At 35.7% G+C, this 22274-nt stretch overlaps 7 protein-coding genes and 1 non-coding gene across 8 annotated transcripts; 3 read left to right on the top strand and 5 right to left on the bottom strand.

Moving 5' to 3' along the window:
• Nucleotides 1–1149: 1149 nt before the first annotated feature.
• Nucleotides 1150–1840, bottom strand: PHYBLDRAFT_150168 (hypothetical protein; the record flags this gene model as incomplete). Its single annotated transcript, XM_018432422.1, has 6 exons — nucleotides 1150–1194; nucleotides 1272–1351; nucleotides 1427–1475; nucleotides 1560–1591; nucleotides 1704–1752; nucleotides 1823–1840. The coding sequence occupies 6 exons, from the start codon at nucleotides 1838–1840 to the stop codon at nucleotides 1150–1152; spliced, it is 273 nt and encodes a 90-aa protein (XP_018286614.1).
• Nucleotides 1841–2631: 791 nt separating this feature from the next.
• PHYBLDRAFT_150167 (hypothetical protein) lies at nucleotides 2632–3753 on the top strand (the record flags this gene model as incomplete). The annotated part of the gene is made up of 4 exons (XM_018432421.1): nucleotides 2632–2898; nucleotides 2954–3259; nucleotides 3326–3511; nucleotides 3601–3753. The coding sequence occupies 4 exons, from the start codon at nucleotides 2632–2634 to the stop codon at nucleotides 3751–3753; spliced, it is 912 nt and encodes a 303-aa protein (XP_018286613.1).
• Nucleotides 3754–7530: 3777 nt separating this feature from the next.
• On the top strand, nucleotides 7531–8704 carry PHYBLDRAFT_73741 (hypothetical protein; the record flags this gene model as incomplete). The annotated part of the gene is made up of 4 exons (XM_018442907.1): nucleotides 7531–7875; nucleotides 7938–8132; nucleotides 8304–8468; nucleotides 8573–8704. 4 exons carry the CDS (start codon nucleotides 7531–7533, stop codon nucleotides 8702–8704), a joined length of 837 nt encoding a protein of 278 aa, XP_018286612.1.
• A 232-nt stretch (nucleotides 8705–8936) lies between these two features.
• On the bottom strand, nucleotides 8937–9481 carry PHYBLDRAFT_63521 (hypothetical protein; the record flags this gene model as incomplete). Its single annotated transcript, XM_018441133.1, has 2 exons — nucleotides 8937–9037; nucleotides 9109–9481. 2 exons carry the CDS (start codon nucleotides 9479–9481, stop codon nucleotides 8937–8939), a joined length of 474 nt encoding a protein of 157 aa, XP_018286611.1.
• Nucleotides 9482–9796: 315 nt separating this feature from the next.
• PHYBLDRAFT_172991 (hypothetical protein) lies at nucleotides 9797–12022 on the bottom strand (the record flags this gene model as incomplete). Its single annotated transcript, XM_018436922.1, has 6 exons — nucleotides 9797–10000; nucleotides 10073–10309; nucleotides 10961–11397; nucleotides 11508–11626; nucleotides 11650–11797; nucleotides 11872–12022. 6 exons carry the CDS (start codon nucleotides 12020–12022, stop codon nucleotides 9797–9799), a joined length of 1296 nt encoding a protein of 431 aa, XP_018286610.1.
• A 4166-nt stretch (nucleotides 12023–16188) lies between these two features.
• On the bottom strand, nucleotides 16189–17613 carry PHYBLDRAFT_150163 (hypothetical protein; the record flags this gene model as incomplete). The annotated part of the gene is made up of 1 exon (XM_018432420.1): nucleotides 16189–17613. One exon carries the CDS (start codon nucleotides 17611–17613, stop codon nucleotides 16189–16191), a length of 1425 nt encoding a protein of 474 aa, XP_018286609.1.
• Nucleotides 17614–19478: 1865 nt separating this feature from the next.
• Nucleotides 19479–22096, bottom strand: PHYBLDRAFT_172989 (hypothetical protein; the record flags this gene model as incomplete). Its single annotated transcript, XM_018436921.1, has 2 exons — nucleotides 19479–20913; nucleotides 21990–22096. 2 exons carry the CDS (start codon nucleotides 22094–22096, stop codon nucleotides 19479–19481), a joined length of 1542 nt encoding a protein of 513 aa, XP_018286608.1.
• On the top strand, nucleotides 21146–21219 carry PHYBLDRAFT_t217. Its single transcript has one exon. It is a non-coding gene; the product is annotated as a tRNA-Val (tRNA).
• Nucleotides 22097–22274: the final 178 nt, after the last annotated feature.

The raw sequence follows: 22274 nt of genomic DNA, 5'->3' as shown, positions 1-22274 counted from the left end.
AATGAAGTTAGTATAAAAACAAATATTATAATCTTTTTTATGCTTACCAGACACATTACTGTAGTAGTCATTTGCAATCGCATGCAAGACATGTACCTTTTAAAAAATAAATAGCAAATTAACAAAGAGTCAAAACCTTTTCAATTTTTTTTATCTTTTATTTAAGGCAGGGATATACCAAGCCGCGTGAATAACATTATCAAAAATTAAAGAAGTATGCTTAAGAATATTAGATTATTAGCAGGACTAGAAATGCATATAAACATATAAACAGAGAGTAAGTATAATGAACATATTCAATCACATATTAACTGCTTACCCAAGTCCTTTGATAAAAACGAAAATAATAATGGAAAGAAAAAGGAAGAAAAAAGGAGGAAAAAAAATAAAGAAACAAAAGAAACAAAAGAAAAAAACTGAAAAAAATGAAAACAAAGAAGAAAAAACCAAAAAAGAAAATAGAGAATTAAAACAGAAGACCCAAGTATTGTTTAATCTAATAGAAATACACCAAGAGCCAAATCAAGATATCTAAAGCTAATAGTAACACATATTCACTGAAAAAATAATAGGGTATTCTTCTGTTAAAAACTGTCAAAATATATGTGTAAAGACCAGGTTTTTCATATGATCAGAAAAATTACACAAAGGTATGAAGCCACCTTTCTACTAAGTAGAAAGATCAACTTTTGAACATAGAAAAAGCTTGGGCAGCTAAGAAGCAGAGTTCATTAGCATTCTCTGTATATAGAGTTTCCCTATTACACCAAAGCATTTTATCCAAAACTATATTTCTTGTAATACTTTATATTTGTTTTAGATTAAAAGAACAATGAACAAGCATGAAATTTAATAGAATAGCCAACTTTTCTATGGTTTATTTCATTGAAAAGCCAACTTTTCCATGGTTATAATCTCCAAAACAAAAATTTGAGCCAATCCTAGACACTCCTTCTTGTACAATTAATTGCAAAATACTTCTCCCCCCATATATGCATTGCAATTCTAATTGGTTTATTTTGTGTTTATTAGGAGAAAAGAATATTTCTAGGTTTACAGTCTAGTGATACAATTATATATTTTGGACCACTTTTCTCATCATCTTTCATACTATTTGAATTGAGCAATGCAATGCAGATATTATTTCTCTCAAAAAACCCAGTGATGTGTAGCTTGCTTGAAGATACCTGTTCTCTAAAATTATAAGGGTGTTAATTATATACGTAGAATATTAAATATTCTAAAAAATATATTGTATAAAATATACTTACATTAAAAACATCAGATACAAGTGGGAAAATCAAGAGGATATCAGGAATGTTGGACATGACACCCAGTATGACTACTTTGACTATGAAAATGATTGGAAAAATTAGTTTGGGTAAATTGAGTAATATAGTAATTAATTTACACACCCAAAGCAAACAGTTGTATTTGTAAACCTTGATAGTTCTTGTCAAGAGCCAATATAGTCTCTTGCAGAATATTGTATTATATTAATATACAGTGTAATAATATTACGGTACATATAAAGAGAATAAAGAAAAAACAAGTCTTACCATGTCAATGACAGTAGCATGAGATAGAAGTTCTAGATGCAGAAAATGTTTGAGAGAGGGTCATTCATCTATAATAAAGGTTATATTTTGTTAGATAAATATGAAAGCAAAATGTAATAAATAAAAAGAACTATAAAATATTACCGTGTTGGTTGTCATGTTTAGTTGTAGTATATGTTTTTGGTGACACGACCTATAAAAAAGTCAGCAAAGTTTTAGAAGAAGATGACAATGCTTACTAACGTTTACTAATCGGGATGGACATTGTGAAGAGGATGCATCAGAAATAAAAAGACTGATAGTATCTATGGCAACAGAATGTATCAGTGTTTTTTTTAGTTGTTTATGAAAAAAGAGACGCCACCTTACCATAGAAACCCTGACATATAATAAACAATGAATAGAATGATGAAGCAAGTGACTATGGCAGCCAAATATATAAATATTTTTATTTGTTATCTGTGATGAAGCTCTTTTTAAAAAGAATATAACCTACTAAAATATATAAAAATAATAAAACTTGAAAAGAGAGAGAAAATAGAAAGAAAAGAAAAAGACAAGCCAGAATGAGACAAAGAGGAAAAAAATAAAAATAAAAATTACAAAAGTAACAAAGAAATCAAAACAAATGCTTGCCCTCAAAAGAAACTGAAAGAGTATAATGAAATAAAATCAAAAGCAATATTTCCATTGTATCTTACACAGAGCTTGTGTAAGAGAGCAATTTAGATTTATTCTTGAAACAATCTCTATTGTCAATAAATATATTTTCTTTCAAAATATTAATTAGCTACTTTGCTATACTCGCACTTTTACAAATACTTACACTTACACTCACACTCACACTCAAATGTAAACATATAATCACATTTACATATATACAAAAAACCATATTTTACAAGTACTCTTATATACAAAGAACACTATGTTGTATATATATAATGTTAAATCATAATACAGATAGTTCATACTTATTTGTTTTGTTAATTTATAGAAAATACCTAAAGTCAATCGTACACTTGCTCCCCATCCATAAAAAGAACATGCGGATCTGATCACTAGATTAGACGCAATGCAGCAAAGTCTGAAGGATATGAATTCCAAAATTGGCTGCATTGTCATAGGCAATGCTGATGCTTTGGAAGTTCTGGATACTCTTATTGGAACTTCTGATAATGTTCTTGAGATTGCTCCCGCCTTTGCTCCTACCTCTGCTCCTACCTCTGCTCCTACCTCTGCTTCTGCCTCTGCTTCTGCCTCTGCTCCATCCTCTGCTCCATCCTCTGCTCCCACTGCCACTTCTACTGATGTTAATCAAGAAGTTTACAATCGACTTTTTGTGAGTAAAGCATCATCAAATAATTTATCAATATACTATCTCACACAATATATAGTTTCTTATCCAAAGCCAATTGAGGGATCCAAAATTCAGATCAAATGATGCAGCTTTGATTGCAGCAAATGACAGCAAGTCCAGTTGGAATACTGAAATTCATTTCAATCGCTCCCCTAATAAAGAACTGACACTTGCACTTATGGCTTATCTGAAGCCAAAGTTTGCTGCAGATGGGCTTAAACCATCCGAAATCCGCAGTAGTATTTATACTAACTTTTGTGGAAGATGTTCTGCTGAACGAAAGTCGCCATCAGCCCTTGATGCAGGAAGATCAAGGTCAAGAAGAGCAAGTCAAGCAACCACTGTATGTTGTGTTGTATTTTGATAAAAATAATAATATTGAGTAATATTAATAAATATGTGTTATTAGAACTTTGACTGCTGTGAGCTGGCCTACAGCATATGCAAGGCTGACATTGATATGTTGCTGGGAAAGGATTGCAAAGGGCTCATCAACAAGACAGCAATGTCTGAGGGTGAGTTGGAGGATGAGATACCTGGAGTTCCAGGCAATCGTGTGATCCATACAGTGCATCCAACCTGGAGAAGCAATGAGGTAAATACTTTTATAAATAATGTTAAATGCAATCCATTGTCTTTTAGTAAAATAAACATAATATTTTTATTGTAATCTAATACAATCAGTTTCTGAGGCATGTTAACGTAGCCGTGCTCAAATGCTTGAACCTAAATGTGCACCAGATGGCAAAGAAGACCTTTGGCGGAGATGCTGATTTAGCAGTCCCGAGTCAACTGAAGCGCTCTCTTCCTCAGTGGGCTTTCAGAGATGAGCTCTAATAAAACTTTTTTCTCTCTCATCCTTTGCATTATAATTTCAACAAACACAAACTTATTGCGAAACATGAATGCTACAATTGTCTTTTTCTTTTAGATTCTTTAAAAAGAAGAGTTAAATTTTATTAATTTCTATGCATAGTGTTTTTGTGGTAAAGGAATGACTAGTATTTTTTTTTAACATTTTGATGCGTTGTATGCTCAGCTGTAGCAACTTGCAACAAAATTCTATGCACTGACAATATGCTTTGATGGCTGTCATGAGAGAACGTAGGATAACAAATATCAACATGTTCAAGTGAACAAGAATGATTGTCAGCTGGCATAAACCATTTGACGAAAGCAAAAACATGTTGATCATAATGCATAAGCCAGAATTGGCAATTGTTGTTGTTGGTAGGTGGTGGGGTAAAGGAATGTGTGAATAGGTACTGAATTTGACCTGTGTATGTGAGTATATGCTGGGCTATACTTCTATAAAATTTGGCTTGAATGAGAAAACCATGATATTCTGATTCATTCTAGCCTTTATAAGTCTGGCCAAGAATGTTTACTGATTTAAGCTTATTTATCAGATTGTCAACAAAGTACAGTGATGATGAAGCTTCTTTGTAATGGACCAATGCTTGATTTTGGTATGCAGTCTTATAATATTCCAAGAGATGAAGATAGTGAATATTACTCATTGGTGTTAATGCTGCTGTAAGGAGTGGGAAGGCGGAAGGAGGGAGAGGCTCATTGCCTTTGATGACAAGATCTGGATTTTCGGAATAATCAATAAAGGATTGTAGACGGAAGGTATGTTGACGGATGGTAGGGGTGGTAATTGGTATAGAGGTTGGCATAGGTGTTGACATAAGTTTAAAAATGAATTGGCAGAAGGAGACTTGGCTTGGACCTCGAAGAACAGCATTGACATAGTCTTCCTTATGTACAGCTTTAACACATTTTCGCATATAGGTTTCTTCAAACCCAATTTTTCTGTTTATTTTCATATTTTTTAACAAACCATTAAATCTCTTGAACCCGAAGAGCCAATAATCATACACTGGTCCAAAATCACAAATGATATCATGAAGATGGAGGTGCAGGTGCATGTTACAGGTGAGGATTTTGGTTGGATATGTGGTTTCGCATTTCTGACAGAATCTTTCAAGGAATGTGTGGGCATTGCTTAGTTCAAGGAAAGTGATGGTTGGTTTTATCAAGAGGCAACATGCATCAACATAGGCGATCCAGTTGTTGAACATATTATTCGGAAGAACGCCCTTCAACAAAACAGGAGAGTAAACAAGCACCCACGACTTCCACTCGTCTGCTTTCATGTACAGAAACCCTTTGCTGATTTTCTTTGTCAAAGCAGTGTACTCACCAGGAATCACCATTGTCTCTGCTGTCTTCTGCATTGTAACTAGATCGTCTTTTGAAATCTTCTTCTCCTCAATCCACCAATCCAGCATCCTCTTTGGAGTTCCCAGAAAAAGATTATGCATGGGATCAATGATCGTTCCACATACTAGATCAAAGTATCCAAGACGATACAACTGTGACCATCGAACACCATTTTTGACCCCCAGCTGATGTCTTTCTGAGGGGGTACTAGCACTTTCCCACTCCTCAACATGCAACCTGCTTTCTATACCATTATGAAGATTCCATTGAGAAAAGACAAATCCGCTAAAATCGACGTTGATTCTATTTGGCAGACGGGGGAACTGGTGGTTGCACTTGTAGCAGGCGCACATACTGTTGGGAGAAGTGAACTCACTTGTTTTCCAAGCAGCTGGAATATCGCAGGCCACCATCAGCAGTGCTGCACAAACATTGACTCTACTGGGACATTCAATGGTTGGGATCTTCATTCCCACGTACAACGTCTCCAACTCATCTACCAAAGGTTTGAGATAGTGATTTATCTCTTCAGACTTTGGTTCCTTAGGATCTGGCATAAGTCCAACCAGAATGACGTTCTCTGGCTTAAACCGTTCGTCCCAGGAAAGATTGTTGATAGCAATATAAATTGCACCAGACGAGTGAGATACATTATTGAATGGCTGGAATCAGTCGATGTTAATAGTTAACATTAATGAACGTAAATCTTGGGTGAATTGCACGCCATCTTTGTCTTTTAACTCCTTCCACATAGCTCCGTTGTAGATATCGCATATGGTATTCATCATCTTCAACTCATGGTTCCAATGTCTGATTTTTTTTCGAACTCTGGGCAAAGGAAAAACATCTTTAATGTCTGTTTGATAGACTGGTACACATATGACCGCTTAGCTATCAAAGCACCCAATGACAATAATTTCATCAATTGATAACCACAAGATGAGTGCGCACCAAGCTTCACAAAATCACAATGAGAAGGAGCAGATACACCTTCCTTGTACACCTTGTGGCAATCCTGACACACAACAAATTTCTTTACGCCTTTGGTCCTGGCTAGGAAACCTGTCATGCACTGTAGACCAGGAAGGCTCAAGGGCAGTTGGAAATCCTGCTCGTAAATCGTCAAGAGTTTTTTGATGAACTTGATCAAGACAACAGCACCCTTGTTGACCACATAGCGGGAAGCAAACATTACCACAAATGTAGCAATGAACCTGTGCACTGGGTTCTCTGGCATATTGGGGGTGGCAAAAGAATCTAGTGTAAAAATTGCAAAAAAAATTAACACCCCCCTTTTTTTCAGATTTTCATTTTTCAATTTCTTAGTAGCACAGCACCAACCTTCATCAACAAATTCTTTGACTTCAATCTCAACAACATCTTCATCATCATCTTTGCTTTCTTCACCATTACTGCTTTCATCATCACCACTGTTCTCCTCATAATTACCACTCTCATCACTATTGCTTTCACTGTTGTGAATCTCTTCATTCCCAACCAAAACATTATCATCGTCAGACATTAGGACTCTTTTCCAAACAGGTGAGCTGGTCTGACCATACGCCTCTTCTGTGGTTCCATATTGCCGGGTTGGAATAGCTATATATAGAATATGTTTCTTAGTTAAGCTCCATTATTTTTATTCAAATTAATATTTTCTACGTTCAACATCAACCTCCATCGCATTTCTTTGGGGAGAAGATTCTATTAAAGAATGCTATTTTGTTTAAACTGCAAAAAACCCAAATAAAATCTAATACAATAATACTAAAAACTGCGTACCACTTTCACATCTTATAGCATCTAATCTTGCTCTTTTGTTATGGCGCTGAGCAGTTCTTCTGGCAACAAAACTATAGCCTAGTTCGTTCTGACTACATCCAGCACAATAGCACTTTTCATTGTAAAGTTGGGGGATTGAGAACATGGTGTCTTTTGTTTTGTTTTGTTTTTGAATGTTAAGAGAAAAAGGAAACAAGTACTACATATACTTTATTTACTATGGCCTTTATAATAATAATAAAAATTAATCTTTGTGCTAGTTATATCCAAACCAATAGAATACAACAAAGCTGCGTTTTCAATATGAACATAAGAAAACCCTGCTGAGATGAAAATTGGCTCCACATTTTCCATTGTTATCAGGTAACTGTGCACATTGGAATTTCCCCCCTTTTTTCCAGTGATTATTTTCATAGTTGCAAGAAGTCTGTCCATGATAAAAGAAAAGACATTTCTCACTTAATATTTTATAGCAATCCCTTTCTTACTTTTGCAACACTTTTATCTTACTTTGTATGTATAAGTATATTTAACCCACCGGAAAATAACAATAGTAATAATGTAGAAAATATATTTATTATGACTTTAAAATATTTCATATCGAAAATGGCCCCATGCACACCAAGAAACACTAGACGTAGATCTATCTCCAGTGGAGTGAGTACCTCTCTTTCCCAGGTTATAGCTGGCAGTATTGAACAACGTGCAATTGCTTCTCAACTAGTATCTGTTTCCAGCAGTGATGAGTGCCTGGATCAGATGTCCATAGACCTAAAGAACATTATGATGCAGCTTGCATCAATGGACTGCAAGGTAGGCCAGCTGATGGATAGCCAGAGAAGAAACATTGGTGCTGCTGCTCGGCAGGAGAGTATGCCAGCAAGCTTGCTAGCCCTTGCCCCTTCGTCTCCTCTCCCTGTGCCAGCCATGTCTGAGCAGGAAATAGGCTCTGTGATCTTGATAAATATATTTGATTCAATACAGTGAATAATGATCTAACAAATAGTATTTAGACATTGATTAATGGAAAGGTCTGGAAAAGGAACCTGAAGTCCAGAGACTCTACTGTCATTGCTGAGAATGAGGCAAGAAGAAGATGGAACGTCAATGAGCACATCGACCATCCCAAAAATGCTGCGCTTGTTGATTATCTCCATCATTACGTTCTTGCACAACCGTGTGCGGGAAATTTCTGGTCCAGAATGGTGGTATCAAAAATCTGAAATAACTACAAGCAATGCTATTGCTCTTCTCACTCCACAATGCAACAAAATGCAACAAGACGGCGCAATGCATGCGTTAACAATCGCATTAGAGAGGTTATTATAAAAAAAAGTGTTTTATTAAAAATATATTATATTTACCTTACATTTTTTTAGATTCTTGCCCATTGTACGCATACATACCTGACGAACTGGAGGTTGATTGACAATGAGATGGGCCTTGAAGTTGGACTTCTTTCTGAGATGTTGTTCCTCCATCTCTTGCAGAAAGATGTGATGTTAGATGGTGAGTCTGACATGGAAGACATGAACGTTGCAACTGTATGTGTGCTTCGGGTTAAGCGTCCCAGCTGGAGAAGCGATGAGATAAACTATTTTTGGTTATGCACTGATGATAAAATAAAGATCTAATGAAATAAATATAGCTGAACAATTTCTTGGAGATTGTTGACTTTGTAGCAGTACAAACTTGTTCAGACAAGTCAATGTTGAAGTCAAGGGCAAAAATGCCTAGACTTCAATCAGGGAAAAGAATGTTGTTGTCCCTTGTCACCTAATTTCGTCAATCCCCCCCATGGGCAATTAAACAATAATTTTTTTTTGCTTCATAAACACACGTGGTTTTTGCACTTGATTGATATATAACCAGACTAAAAGCAAAAATGATATTAAATAGATATAAAAAAATAGAGAAATATATTAATAAACAAAGTAAAATAGAATAAGATAAAGAATAAATAAATAAAATAATAAAATATAGAAATAAATAATAAATAAAAATAAAAGGAATTAAGCATATATTTTTTGCGGCAAAGGAATTGCCATCTTCTTATTGACATATCTTGTTGTCTTGTAGTCAACAATTGCGACTGGCAGAAGGATATAATGGACTGGGAGAATAGATTGAAAGTCCAAGAGTAGAAGTCATTTTGGTATATTTCAATGCCTTCAGGTTGCCTACGGATGTCAGATGTTGTTTTGTACCATTTGACAAAAGCAAAGATATGCTGGTGATTGTGGTTGTAGAGTGTTGTGGGAGAGTTTGTGGGTGTGAATAAATGAACAAAAATATACTGAATTTCACCAACGTAACCATAGTGAGCATTTGTGCGATTTTCTTCAAACAAAGCCTGGATGTAGGAACCACGTCCATTGCCATTACATCTCTTATAGACTTGCCCTAAAATGTCAATGGACTTTATGACTTCAATCTGGTCGTTTACAAATGCTGAACTTGTCATGCCAATCTTGCAACTAGAGATCCTCCTGTCATTGTACGCAACCTGGTAGTACTCGACGAGGAAATTGTACTCTGTTGTTGACATTGGTGACATTGGTTTCTTTGTTAACAGGAATGTAGTTGGTGAGAGTGGTTTGTTGCCTTTTATCAATATTGATACGTCCAGCGTGGCAGTGATGAAGTCAACGAGTGAGAATAAGAATTGAGAGTATGAGGTAATTGATGAAGATGATTTTTTTTGGTGTTTTGTAAATTTTTGAAGGATATCTATGTATGCGTGTGTATTAGTGGATTACATTATACGGCTGATGATATCTTGCTTATGAACGTCTTCTACAAACTGTCTTACATATGTCAACTCGAATCCAGTTTTCCTGTTGGTTTTTATATTTTTTAGGATACTGTTGTATCATTCAAAACTGAACAACCAATAACCATAAACAGGTCCAAAGTCGCGAGTTGTATCTTGGAGGTGTAGGTGTAGGTGAATGTTTGGCGAGAGAAGATCTAGGCTGTATAATGTCTCACACTTTTTGCAGAAATCCTCTAGATACTTATGGGCTGTTGCGATATCACTTTCACATATGCTTGGCATGACCAGAATTCGACATGCCTTACCAAAAAGCATTCAATTCCTAAACTTGTTTAATGGCAAAACATCTTTAAGCACAACAAGAGAGTATACAAGACACCAAGACTTCCACTTATCAGCTTTCATATAGGGAAACCCCTTTGCGATCTTTGTTCCAAGTGATATGTAATCAGGCGGCAACACTATCTTCTCAACTGCCTTTTGCATGGCAACGAGTTTTTTATTGTCAATTATTCCATCTGCAACCCATCTCTCCATCATTCTCTTGGCAGTGCCTAAGAAAAGATTGTGCATTGGATTGACGATTGTGCAGCAGACAACATCAAAGTACTGGAAATGATACAGTTCGGACCAGCAAACACCATTTGCAACTTCGAGACAATGACTCTCAGCATGTGTGGTTGCATTTCTCCAGACCTCTGCATCCTTACAATTCTCATTCTTAGTGCGAAGAAGCCACTTTGAGAAATCGAATCCAGAATAATCAACAGAACTCGTTTCAGCCAACCTCAAAAATTGACGCTTACACTTGTGGCATGCATTTGTACTAGTATGAGATGTGAATTCACATACTTTCCTTGCAGCAGGTATATCACAGGCAACCATGAGAAGGGCTGCTTGGATAGTAGTACCATTTGGACATTGATGAGTTTTGATCTTAATACCTGTATACAGCTCTGTCAACTCATCAACCAAAGGCTTTAAATAGTTGTTAATGTCAGATGTGCTTGCTTCCTTGGACCCTGGCATCAATCCGACAAGGATGACGTTTTCTTTTTTAAACCGAATGTTGCACGGAAGGTTGTTGACAGCAAGGTATATGGCTCCACATGAGTGTGTCACCCCGTCAAATGGCTGAAACCAGTTGATATTCAGTGTGAACATGATAGAGCGCTCACCATATATGAAAGAGATTCCACGAACATCCAACATACTTTTCCACATTTTTCCATTGTATACATCAAACATCATCCCATCCACCTTGGGGCCACAGTTCCAAGAATCGATGTTGTTTTCAAAATTAGGGCGACAGAAAAATATTTTCAAAGATGATATGACTGAATAGTAAATATATGCCTTTTTTGGAATCCTTGACTCGGATCTAGCTTTGAACAACGTTGTGGAACACAGAGAGCTACCACCAAACTTAGGTGATATACAACATAATGGAACGGATTTATCATTATCATAAATCGTATGACATTTACCACATGCAGTATACTTCGTGATTCTTTTTGTTAAATCACCAAATCCAGCCAGTTGCTTTAGTCCAGAAACACTCAATGGAAGACGGAATGAATCATTAAACAATTCTAACACCTTGTTGACAATCAAAATCAATATCACTGCGCCTTCATCAACGACATACAATGAGACAAATAAGATAATTGCAACCACAATGAAATGGTGGAAAAAACCTAATTTGGAAACACATTCAAAAGAAAAATCTATAATAAAAAAAAGGGGAATTAATTGGTATTTTTTTTAACTTCTAAGATACCCATATTCTTTACAACACTGTACGCACCTTCATCGTCACTCATTTCACCATCAGTTTCGTATTCTTCATTGTCAAAATCGTTTCTTCCAGTGTATTCATTGCCTTCAATACCAAAAACAGCATTAGACTCAGAAAGAGGTAGGTCCCTGGTCAAAGTAGGTGTTTCTACTTCTTCATTGTCATTCGATTTTGCCAAAATATTAATATTAGGCCAAAATAGCAAGAAAACAAAAAAAAGTAGTTTTCTTTATCAAAGATATAATCCATAGTATCTTCATTGCTCTCGACCTCAAATGTCTCTTCGATTATCTCGTTCTCTATAGTTAAATAAATTTATTCTATTAATTTTTGCTATACTGAAATAAATAAAAAATATAATTATATTGCATACGGATATTATTCTGCATAAGCTCTACAATTTTCTCGGCTTTTTCATGACGCTTTAATGTCTGGGCAGATACAGTGTTATATCCTCCATATCGAACTCTGCATACTGAGCAGTAGCATTTGTATTTGTTGTCTGCGTTGCAGTTGGGAGCCATTTTTAAAAATATATATATATGTGTTTAACAGTAAAGAAAAGGAATGTAAAGTAGTTTATTCTATGATTTATTTAGGTTTCGTGTATTTTCAAATGATACACAAGCTTCTCTATCCAATTATATTGTATAAACTTCTTTTTGAATACTTTATTCACAAAAACTGACTGAGATGGAATTTTACCCTATTCTTTCACACATAATTAGTTTAATTTCCCTGTGTGAAAGAGGATCATTTTTGCAGTGCAATTTTCTGAAAATTAAAATCTTTTCCCCTTTATTTTTCATGAAATTGTTTTCTCCCTTTTCTTTTTATTTTATTCCTGCACACTAAATGTGATGCTTCCTCTGAAACACTACTTTATCAAAATTGTTAACTGAATAGTTTTTTCCTTTATTTATAACATACTTCTTTCTGATATTTTTCTTTTCTTGTAGTTATATATTATAACTTTATCTATTTTCTTCTTTCATGACAAAATATTTATATAGTTATTTTTCTTTATATTTTTATTTATGATTATCTCATTGAGTTTTATCTAGCCTATGTTTGCCATATATTTTATCCATAAATTAGTATAAATATCTCTCTAAAATCAATCAATAAACAACTGTCGAATTTTTCTGATACAAGTTTTCTTCAAGATGCTGTCTATTATCTCTGCTCTCTTTTGTGAAATTTCTTTCATTTTATTATTTTGTCCCGGTTTTCCCTTTTACTTATCTCTTAGTAAATTTACCATAGTAAATTTCTCTTTAGCTAAATCTTTTACTCTATTAAATATTTCTTTCTCATAGTTAACTCTTTAGAATTAGTATTATTTACTTCACTTCTTTTAGTTTAACTATTTCTCTAATCATTTAAATTATTTACACTCTTACCTTAGTGTTAGTTTCCCTTTTAATTTCTTTAACTAGTCTATTTGATAACAAAGAGACTATTTTATCACCTCAATTTATCCGATATCGAACCCAAACCCTCAATTCCTCTTTTCAATTCCTTTTCTTATATACAATTATCTTTTCTTGTACATCTTCTACACACAACTACATATCACATGCGACGGTAATTGTCACGTGTGTTAAAAACAAGTCCAGTTTTGGCCTGTGTCTGGTAAAAGGCACCATATGGTGGGTCTCTTTGGTGGTTTGGTCTGGTGATAAGCTGTGACAGGTGATGCTGGACTTGTGGGTGTTGACGTTGACAGTGAGTCGACCAAGTGATGTGTCTCAAGGAACAGGAGTGGTCCCCCCAGGTTTCTTGGGAAATCTTGTTTCTGATACGCCTTATATGCAAACCCCCAATTATATTCCACCTCTTAAATAATTAGAATACCCATCTACATCGTCACCTCCAAAATGCCTATCACCCACTAAAAGTTACACTTCTTTCTCCTAATTCTATATACTTCTTTATCACCGATATTTATTTATAATATTTTTATTATATTTTTATTAGACTTCATTATTATACTATTACTATATTTTTTACTTTACTTCACTATATTGTTATTATTTTATTACTTCTATTCTATCTCATTATATTTTTACTTTATCTTTATTAAATTATTATATTTTTACTATACTTTTATTCATTGTCTTTATATTTTTATTATATTTATCTATTCCATCTCTACTATCAACACCAGTTATATGTAGTGAAATTTTTTTACTTGACTTTCTTTTCTTTCCCTCAAAAAATTATTTTAACTAAACATTTCTGTTTATAAAAGAAACAACCTGTTCAATCAATAAAATCATCATTCTATCCTGAATCTTATTTTATTTTGTCCATTATTATCATTATTCTTCATTCATATATAGTGTTCTTGTTCTTTGGAGTGTTTTCTATTGATATTGGTATATTTTGTTTCTCTGTTTTATCTTTTCTATCTTTCTCAAATTTTGTTGTTGTCACAATTCCCATTTTTATCTTCTTTCTATTTTTTTTTATCTGTCTGTCACCAATTCTTATCTGTCAAATTACCTATTCTTTCCAATTCTTTCTGTATTCTTCTTCTTGTATTTCATAATTCACATTACATTTATTTGCCAAGTGATATTGTTGCAATTCACAACAAACAAACACATTACACATCATAATGTCACATGTGTTGTGGGCAGGTCCAGCTTTTAGCCATGTCGTGGTGTCTGATACTGGAAGGTCAGTCTGCTCAGTGGGTTTGTCCAGCAGTTTGTTGCGACATGTTGTCCCAGTTATGAGAGACTGACGTCAATGATTTGTTGATGTGGTGCTGTGCCCTTGGTGGTAAGAGGAGAATTTTTCTGTACACAGGAAAAATCTCATTTCCATTCTCTGTTCCTTCTACACACAATACTTTTTCCTTTTCCCTTGTTAATATATTCATCCACATTGTACTCATTCGAAATCATGGTCTCCCATACTAATAATATTCCTTTTCTACAATGCACACAATTCATCTTGCCAACATCTCCGTGCAACATCAGTACTTTTATTATTATATTTCTACCATATCTTTATTCATATATTTTATCTCTGCCATATTGATTATTCATCATTCTATTTTTACTATCTTTATTTTTCCAAACTTCTATTATCCAATTCATTATCTTTTTCTTGTTTTTTTCTCTTTGTGATTTATACCATCCTGTAACATAATGTATCGGTTCCTTGGTTTTAGAAAGGCTGTTTGTTGGTTTTGGTCTCCTTGTCAGTTATTACTTTTTCTGTTTGGTCATTCTCTTTTCATACATCTTTCTCTGTCTCTCACCTTTAACAATGATTCTATTGGTTGTTCTCTCTTTTCTTATCTGTCAACTATCACTGTTTGTCGTCTTTTACTGTATATGTCTTCTATTCTATTCTATTATTATTGTATTTATTTGCCAAGTAATCTGTTACAATCTATAACAAACCTAACACATCACGCATCAGTAAAGACACAGTGCATTATGACTTTTATTGGCTGTGGTATCAGCCTCTTTTTCAATTGATTTCAATCTTTTAATTAGTCCCAAAGTCTCAAACCCCCAATTCTAATTTTACATTTTATATTTTAATTTTATTTATATTATTTTTATTTCTCATTCTAAATATTTGACTTCTTGTTATTTTTATTTTTATTCTTCTTCCTCTTTTCTGAAAACCAATTTCCTTTCCCTTTATTCTTTTCTGAAATTATTTTCTCTCTCCTTTTAATTTTTTTATCTTTCTTATGCACTAAATATGATGTTTTCTTCTCAGTACTACTTTACCAAAATTGTTAACTGTAGCTTTTCTATTTCTTTATAACATACGTCTTCCCAATCTTTTTCATTCTCTGTAGTTATATATTATAACTTCATTTATTTTGTTTTCATGACAAATCTTGATTACAATTATTTTATCTATTTTTTATTACAATTGTTAAATTTTTCTGATACAAAAGTTTTCTTTAAAGATGCCACCTATTTTCTCTGATCTCTCTTGTAAATTTTTCTTCTGTTTACTGTTTTTCTTTGTCAAATTTTTATAGAAGATTGACTATTTTCTATTATTTTTCTTCCCATCAAATTTTATGATTTTTGCTTTGTTGAATTTTTCCCTTTATTTTCAACTTAAAATTACCTTAGAAATTGCCTTAGTTAATTTTCAATTTTTTATTTTCTAAATATTTCCCTTAACTTAATCTATTTTATATAAGTGTTATTTGTTTCCTTTTGCTAGTTTAAAATATTCTTTTTCTTCTGAAATTTCTTCTATTTTTCCCTTGTAGAAATTATTTCTTTTATTTATTTTATATTTTTATAAAACTGTTTTCCTATATAAAAAACCCTATCTCATGACAGATTTCAATTTCTATTATTACCCTTACTTTGCTTTTCTTGTACACATCATACACACAACAAAGTACCACAAATATCAAAGAAAGTATTAGTTTCTTGGTATAGATAAAAGCTTTTTATTGAAAGACTAGTGGGCACACGCACTGTAGAGCTATTGCCCATCTTTAAGAGTACAAGTAAAAATAAAAGATAGGAAAAAAACCCAAGGGGGAAAATGGGAAAAACTAGAAAGGGAAACTAAGCTAGGGGATACAAAAAAAGGGAGATAAGGATAAAATATGAAGCATGCATGAAATTCATGCAATAAATAGAAACTAAGACTAATACAGATCTAAACTAAAAATAAAAGGAGATGGCCAGTCTCATTTGGGTAGCCAGTTTAAGAAGAGTTGTCCTCTGTCTGTTGCAGCATGATCAGCAAGATCAACCCCAGGGAGACAGATCTGTTCTATGTCCAACATTATTCTACAAAGAATTGGCCAAGTAAAGATCCAGAAGGCATTGTTCTTGTTGTTTTTAAGTTTCTTCATAGGCAGCATATTGAGTACATAATCAATTGGATTGGGTTGTACTGTAGAATAGAGATGGAGACGAATTGCAGCTCCAGTGCACTCAATGATATGATGACGGCTGGTGGTATGCAATCCACAGAAACAAGGTTGAGGACGTCCAGGAAGCCATCCCATACGCCAGCGTATGAATCTACTACGTTCATAGTTAGTCATGGGAAGCCAGAGAATAGGGTCAACACCAGGAGAAGGACGGCAAGCAGAGAGAAGTATTTGTTGAGAGCGTTGCAAGAAGAGGCCCTGGTTCAAAAATGAACGAATGGCATGCTTGCAAGCTTTAGAATCAGCATTCTGACGATTGGAGAGAGACAACCAAATGGGATTAGCTAAAAGCTTAAACCATTGGTGTGCTGGGTTTGTAAGAACAGGTCGAAGAAGAGTAAACAGAGCCTCATCAGGCAACCAGAAAGCACGATATACAAACTTGAAACCAAGAGTCAAGATCCTCTCCCTCATGCTAGAAAGATTCCCAAGGTGACGGAAAACAGATGTAGAAGATGTGGAGTGACCTCCAAAAATCATGCGTAAGCATGTGTTCTGGGCCTTTTCAAGCACAGCAACTTGTTTGATGTTGAAGCAGGATATTGCCAGGCCATACTCAAATTGTGGACGAATAAACTGGTGATACAAACGAATTGAGAGTAGACGTGACAACCCAGTGTGATTGACACCAAGTGATTGGAGAGCACGCATGCTGTTGATAGCAGAGACACAATTACGAGAGATGAGAAGAGATGGATCAATAGTCCCCTTTGCTGAGAAGGGAACACCAAGGTAAGGAAACGAATGAGCATGAGGAATAGGCACATTGTAGAGAGAGAATGACAAAGGAGAAAGAGAACAAGAATGGTGAAGGATCATGCACTTGGTGGGACTCCAACGATATCCTAGCTCTTGAGAATGTTGTTCAGCAGAATTCAGAATGACAGGCATAGCTTCTGGTATAGCAATGATGGCAACATCGTCAGCAAAAAGTAGTGAATTGACTAATTGATCATTGAGTCTTGTGGCAGCAGTCTGATTAAATACTGTGTGACAAAGTTCCCCTGCAGCACGAAGAGCAACTGGTAGAGAATTTATGTACACAGAATAAAGGTGGGGAGAAAGCACAGATCCTTGCATAACGCCAGTCAATGGTTGGAATGATCTGGATGTTGCACCAGAAAGCAACACCTCAACTTGAACATTGTGAAAAAGACTTTGTAACAAAGCTAACATAGCATCAGAGGCAAGAGGACGTAACAATGTCTATACTACAGAACGATCAACAGTGTCATATGCAGACTTGATATCAAGAAAAGCCAAGACTGGTGGTGCTTTGAATAGAGCTGTGTGACGATGGACCATCTCATGGAGACAAAGAACTTGATCAAGGGAGCTATGTTGACGTTGGAATCCACCCTGTGCAATATCAATTGTTGGAGACACATCTTCAAGAGGAAACTGTAGACAATATTCCATGGCTTTTCTCAGGATAGACGTTAAGCTAATGGGACGATAGTTAGCAGGGTCATGAGTATCACCCTTTTTAAAGATGGGGACAATTTGTGCAGTACGCCATGCAAGAGGTGCAGAACCCCATTGCCAACAAAGCTGGAACAAAAGACAAAGAACAGGAGAGACTTGCTTAACAATTGGGTGAAGCATTTCAGCATGAAGATGGTCAACATCAGGAGCCTTGCGTGTAGGAAGCTTGAGAATTGCACTCTCTACAGAAAGATGAGTAAAAGGACACGATTCATCAATTGCAATTGGTGATGAAATCATCACTGTCTGGTCTGGAGGGCGGCGTACAGGAAGAAATTGACCTGAGAAAATCTGTTGAAGATGATCAGCCATTTTGTTAGCAGCTACTTGAGGTCCACCCGGATCCACAAAGACAGGACTGGTTTGATGATGGCTTTTAATACGTTTCATTGTTGCTGTGGTCTTTGCAAAGTCTTGTGTTGCCAATTTGTTGCAGAATTCTTTCCATGTTTCACATCGACGATGCTGGACTGATAACCTAACAGCATGACATGCATCCTGATGGCGCATCCAGCATATAGCCTTCTGCAAACCACTAGAATGACGCCAGTGTTGGTAGCTGCGTTCTCTCAGATCCATTGCTTCTTGAAGATCCACTGACCAGAACCAGTACTTTTGCATGATACGTGGTGTACGACGACCAACAGCAGTGTCCAGAGCATCATAGATAGCTTGAGCAAAAGCAGAGCACAGAGAATCTACAGGAGGAGGAGAAGAAGAAAGGAAAGCACTGAACTGCTCTGTCAGATTGTCCAATGACCCAGAAGCTGTATCAATGTAGATCTTGAGAGTGTCAGGCTGAGCAAGCTTGGAAAGATTCCAAAGTAGGCGCGGATGGTTAGTAGGGGGAGGGGGAGGTAAAACATAGGGAGTGAAAGTGAGGTTGACCATTTTGTGATCAGAGCCTAAAGAAAGATCAAAACAAATTTGCATAGAAGGATTGAGAAGGGGGGACGTAGAAAGAAATAAATCAATGACACTGGAACGTGAGGTACCAGAGCTACCAGAAAGAAAGATAGGAATACCAAATGCAAGTAATTCATTCCAACAAGTGAGACCAGTTGCCTGGATCCACTGAAGAAAAGAAGTTCCTTGCGAAGTGATAGCATGGTCACCAAGAAAGGATCCCATACGTGAATTAAAATCACCACAAAAAATAGTGTTAGAAGAAGGAATAGAAGAAGAAGAGAGGGGGAGGTCATAAAGAATAGAAATTGCATCATCATCAGAAAGAGAAGGGGGAAGATAAATGCAATGAATAAGACAATCAAATACAATACAAGAAAGAACATAAGGAGAAGAAGAAGGAACAATAGAAATGGGGTAAGGGAAAGAAGGATTTACAAGAAGAGAAATACCCATGCAGCCACGGCTAGCATTGGGGACAGACTGACCATAGGTATGGTACTGCTGCCAAGAAGTAGGATAACGATGGGGGGACAAAAGCCATGTTTCAGTGATAAAAAGAAGGGAAGTAAGTGGAGCGTATGAAAGGATCGTAGGTATGGTCTGTTTTGCAAGACCATTTGCATTCCATAATGTAATTGTTACTGGATTCATAGATCAGAGAATGAAGGGATGGTGATGCTGGCAGTATGTATAGAGATGTCCAAGTCTTTTTTGGTGGGTCGTGGGGGAACCATCTCAGCTAGTTGGTCATCACTAATCCATCCCTGAGAGCAAAAGGAACGTGCAACAGCAAACTTGACAGGAGCCCTAATGAATTCAATGGCACGTAGCATACGATCATTGTGAACATGTATAGCTTTTGTTGCCCTATCATCAAGTGAAAGAGAGGCCAGAGCTGGGTCATGGAGGTGAACAGGGTCCAGAGGATCAAAGTTATCCAAAGTAGTAACACCATAACTCGCCAAGATAGTCTTGAGCTCAGGAGCATACTCATTATGTACAAGCATTCCCATCACCTTACGATCAGGATAGTGGAGATCCAGCACACATGCATTGTCTATCTTTAATTTCCTAAGACGTTGACATTGAGTACTAATGGGGAGACGGATAGCATTAGGTACATAAACAATTTGAAACCCCTGATCAGCATTTTCTTTAATTGTCATGCCACGAACAACAGCAGCAATGGCCCTAGCAGTTGGAGCCCTTTTACGTGGTGTTTTAGAAACGAAAGTCTTGGTGGGTTCAGTGGAATGATGGGTCGGGGATGCAGGAAGTGATGGAAAATCAGCCTGAGAAACAACTGGAACAGAGGCAGCAATAGTAGCATATTTGGATGCTGCAGCACCAACAGAAAAATCAACATTCTCCTTTGTCAAACGTGCAATAGTGGCGTTTGCAGTAGCAAGAGCCTTATGCAACTCAATATTCTCTTTTTGAACAGCCTCCAATGCAGAAAGACGTTCATCATAAACCTGGAAACGGTCCCAAATATCCTGAAGAGTGGGCATTACAGTTGGAAAAACAGGTGCAACGTCAGATTCAATTTCATAGATATCTGCCATGGAAATACTATGACCCAAGATGGAAACAGAAGGGGACACAACAGGCTCACTTGCAGAACGAACTTCAGGAATTTTGTGTTGGACTGCATTGATCAAAGATTGCATGGATGAAGCAGTAAATGTTGCATCACATTTGCATTTAAACTGTGGGCTACCAGTACGAGAAGTAGACCCATTGGAAACAATTTTGCCTGTAGTCTGGCAACGTGAACAGGACAAAACATTGTGCAATTTTTTAAAGTCTGCCTTGAGGCCAGACAAAATGAGAGCAGTGGGAGTAGGGCAGCCAGTGGAATTAATCACCTGTTTTTGGGAACCAATCATTGTTGGAGGAGCTTGAAAAAAAATTTCGTGGGAACCAGGAGCAGGCAAAGCAGAAAAAGAAAGGTCTGAAACTGGGACAAAAAAGTGCGAAGTTGATGGTAAAACACCAGAACCACCTTCAGAGAAGGAGAAAAGAGCTGGAGACGATAACAGAGGTACAGGCAATTGAGATGTAGTTGGAGATGCTGACAATCTTGAGTGATTTCGGCGCAGATGTGAAGATGATTGCAATGATGATTCCAACAATTTGAAAAAAAGTCAATTAAAAAAAATGAAAATTGGTAGATATATAAAAACAACTATGACAATCAATCCTGCTGCAAAAAACAGATAGGTTTGATATAGTAGTTATAGAGAAAAAGAGGTAAAAGTAAAACTGTGCTGGGTTTGAATTCAAAAAATAATTTGGTTGTGGAAGAGAGTGTGGTTTCTTGGTGTAGTTGGTTATCACGTCTGTCTAACACACAGACGGTCGCCAGTTCAAGTCTGGCAGAAATCAAATTTTTAACCATTTTGGTAATGTTGTTGTGTCATAGTTGACATTGGTGACCAAAATCAGAAGTTACAAACAACCAGTAACAGTTGACTTTTTAGGATAAAAGATCTTGACTTCGCCGATTGGTCTTTTGTCTTTGTTTTAGATGTTGGAGTTGAGGAATATACTTGTAGAGATATTACTAGATAACTACTATGTAAGACATATTATCGTAGCTATTCTTTTAGCCAGAAAACAACAATTGTTTTGTATAAATAGTCAAGAATTACATTTAATAAAAATCATCTTTATTCTTATCTAAAAACTATTCTTAAAAACTTAACAATCCCCAGTGGTATTGATTCTGCGACTTAGTTATAAGCGCCAGAAAAGAAATACCAGATCGAGACTTGACATGAGTTATTTTTCCAATGCTATAACACTCACTGTAGAAAATGAATAACGAGTATTTTTTTATACTCGTAACTTTCTGTCCAAAAATCATAACTCATAAAAGTCCAACACGCACTTACTAAGTTTAGTATGTACTAAACCTATTTTAGTACATGGAAGCTGATATTCAAATATGATTGTTTTACTTTTAAGCTAGAAGGTCATTTTAGATAAATATAGTATGTAAAACTGTTGTGTGAAGGTCAAGATATTGTACCTCTGATAGAATGTACTGCTTGCAGTAGTAAAGGACTACTGCAAGTAGGTACATATAATTGCATAACATTCTTCTCTATTATCTTCTGTCTGTATCTCTGCCCATCTTCTACTCATATAAATACCCATCACCTCTTCTCAATAAAAGATCATCTTTCTTAAGCTTAAACTTCGGTCTTATTGACAAGTTGCCTAAACTAGCCTCTAATTCAAACCCATTATTTATAGTCATTACAAAACTGCTTATCAGTTTACAAAATTGGATAAAGTGACAAACACATCCAATAAACTACTCACATCTTAAATTTGGACATGCATCAGTTTACAAAATTGGATAAATGACAAATACATCCTATAGATTATTCATATCTTGAATATGGACACGTATCTATTTTTATATAATAGGGGGT

This window comes from Phycomyces blakesleeanus, assembly GCF_001638985.1.
Source record: "Phycomyces blakesleeanus NRRL 1555(-) unplaced genomic scaffold PHYBLscaffold_24, whole genome shotgun sequence".
NCBI lineage: Eukaryota > Fungi > Mucoromycota > Mucoromycetes > Mucorales > Phycomycetaceae > Phycomyces > Phycomyces blakesleeanus.
The sequence above is the reverse complement of the archived record's forward strand: the minus strand, read 5'-3'. Positions and strand labels throughout refer to the sequence as shown.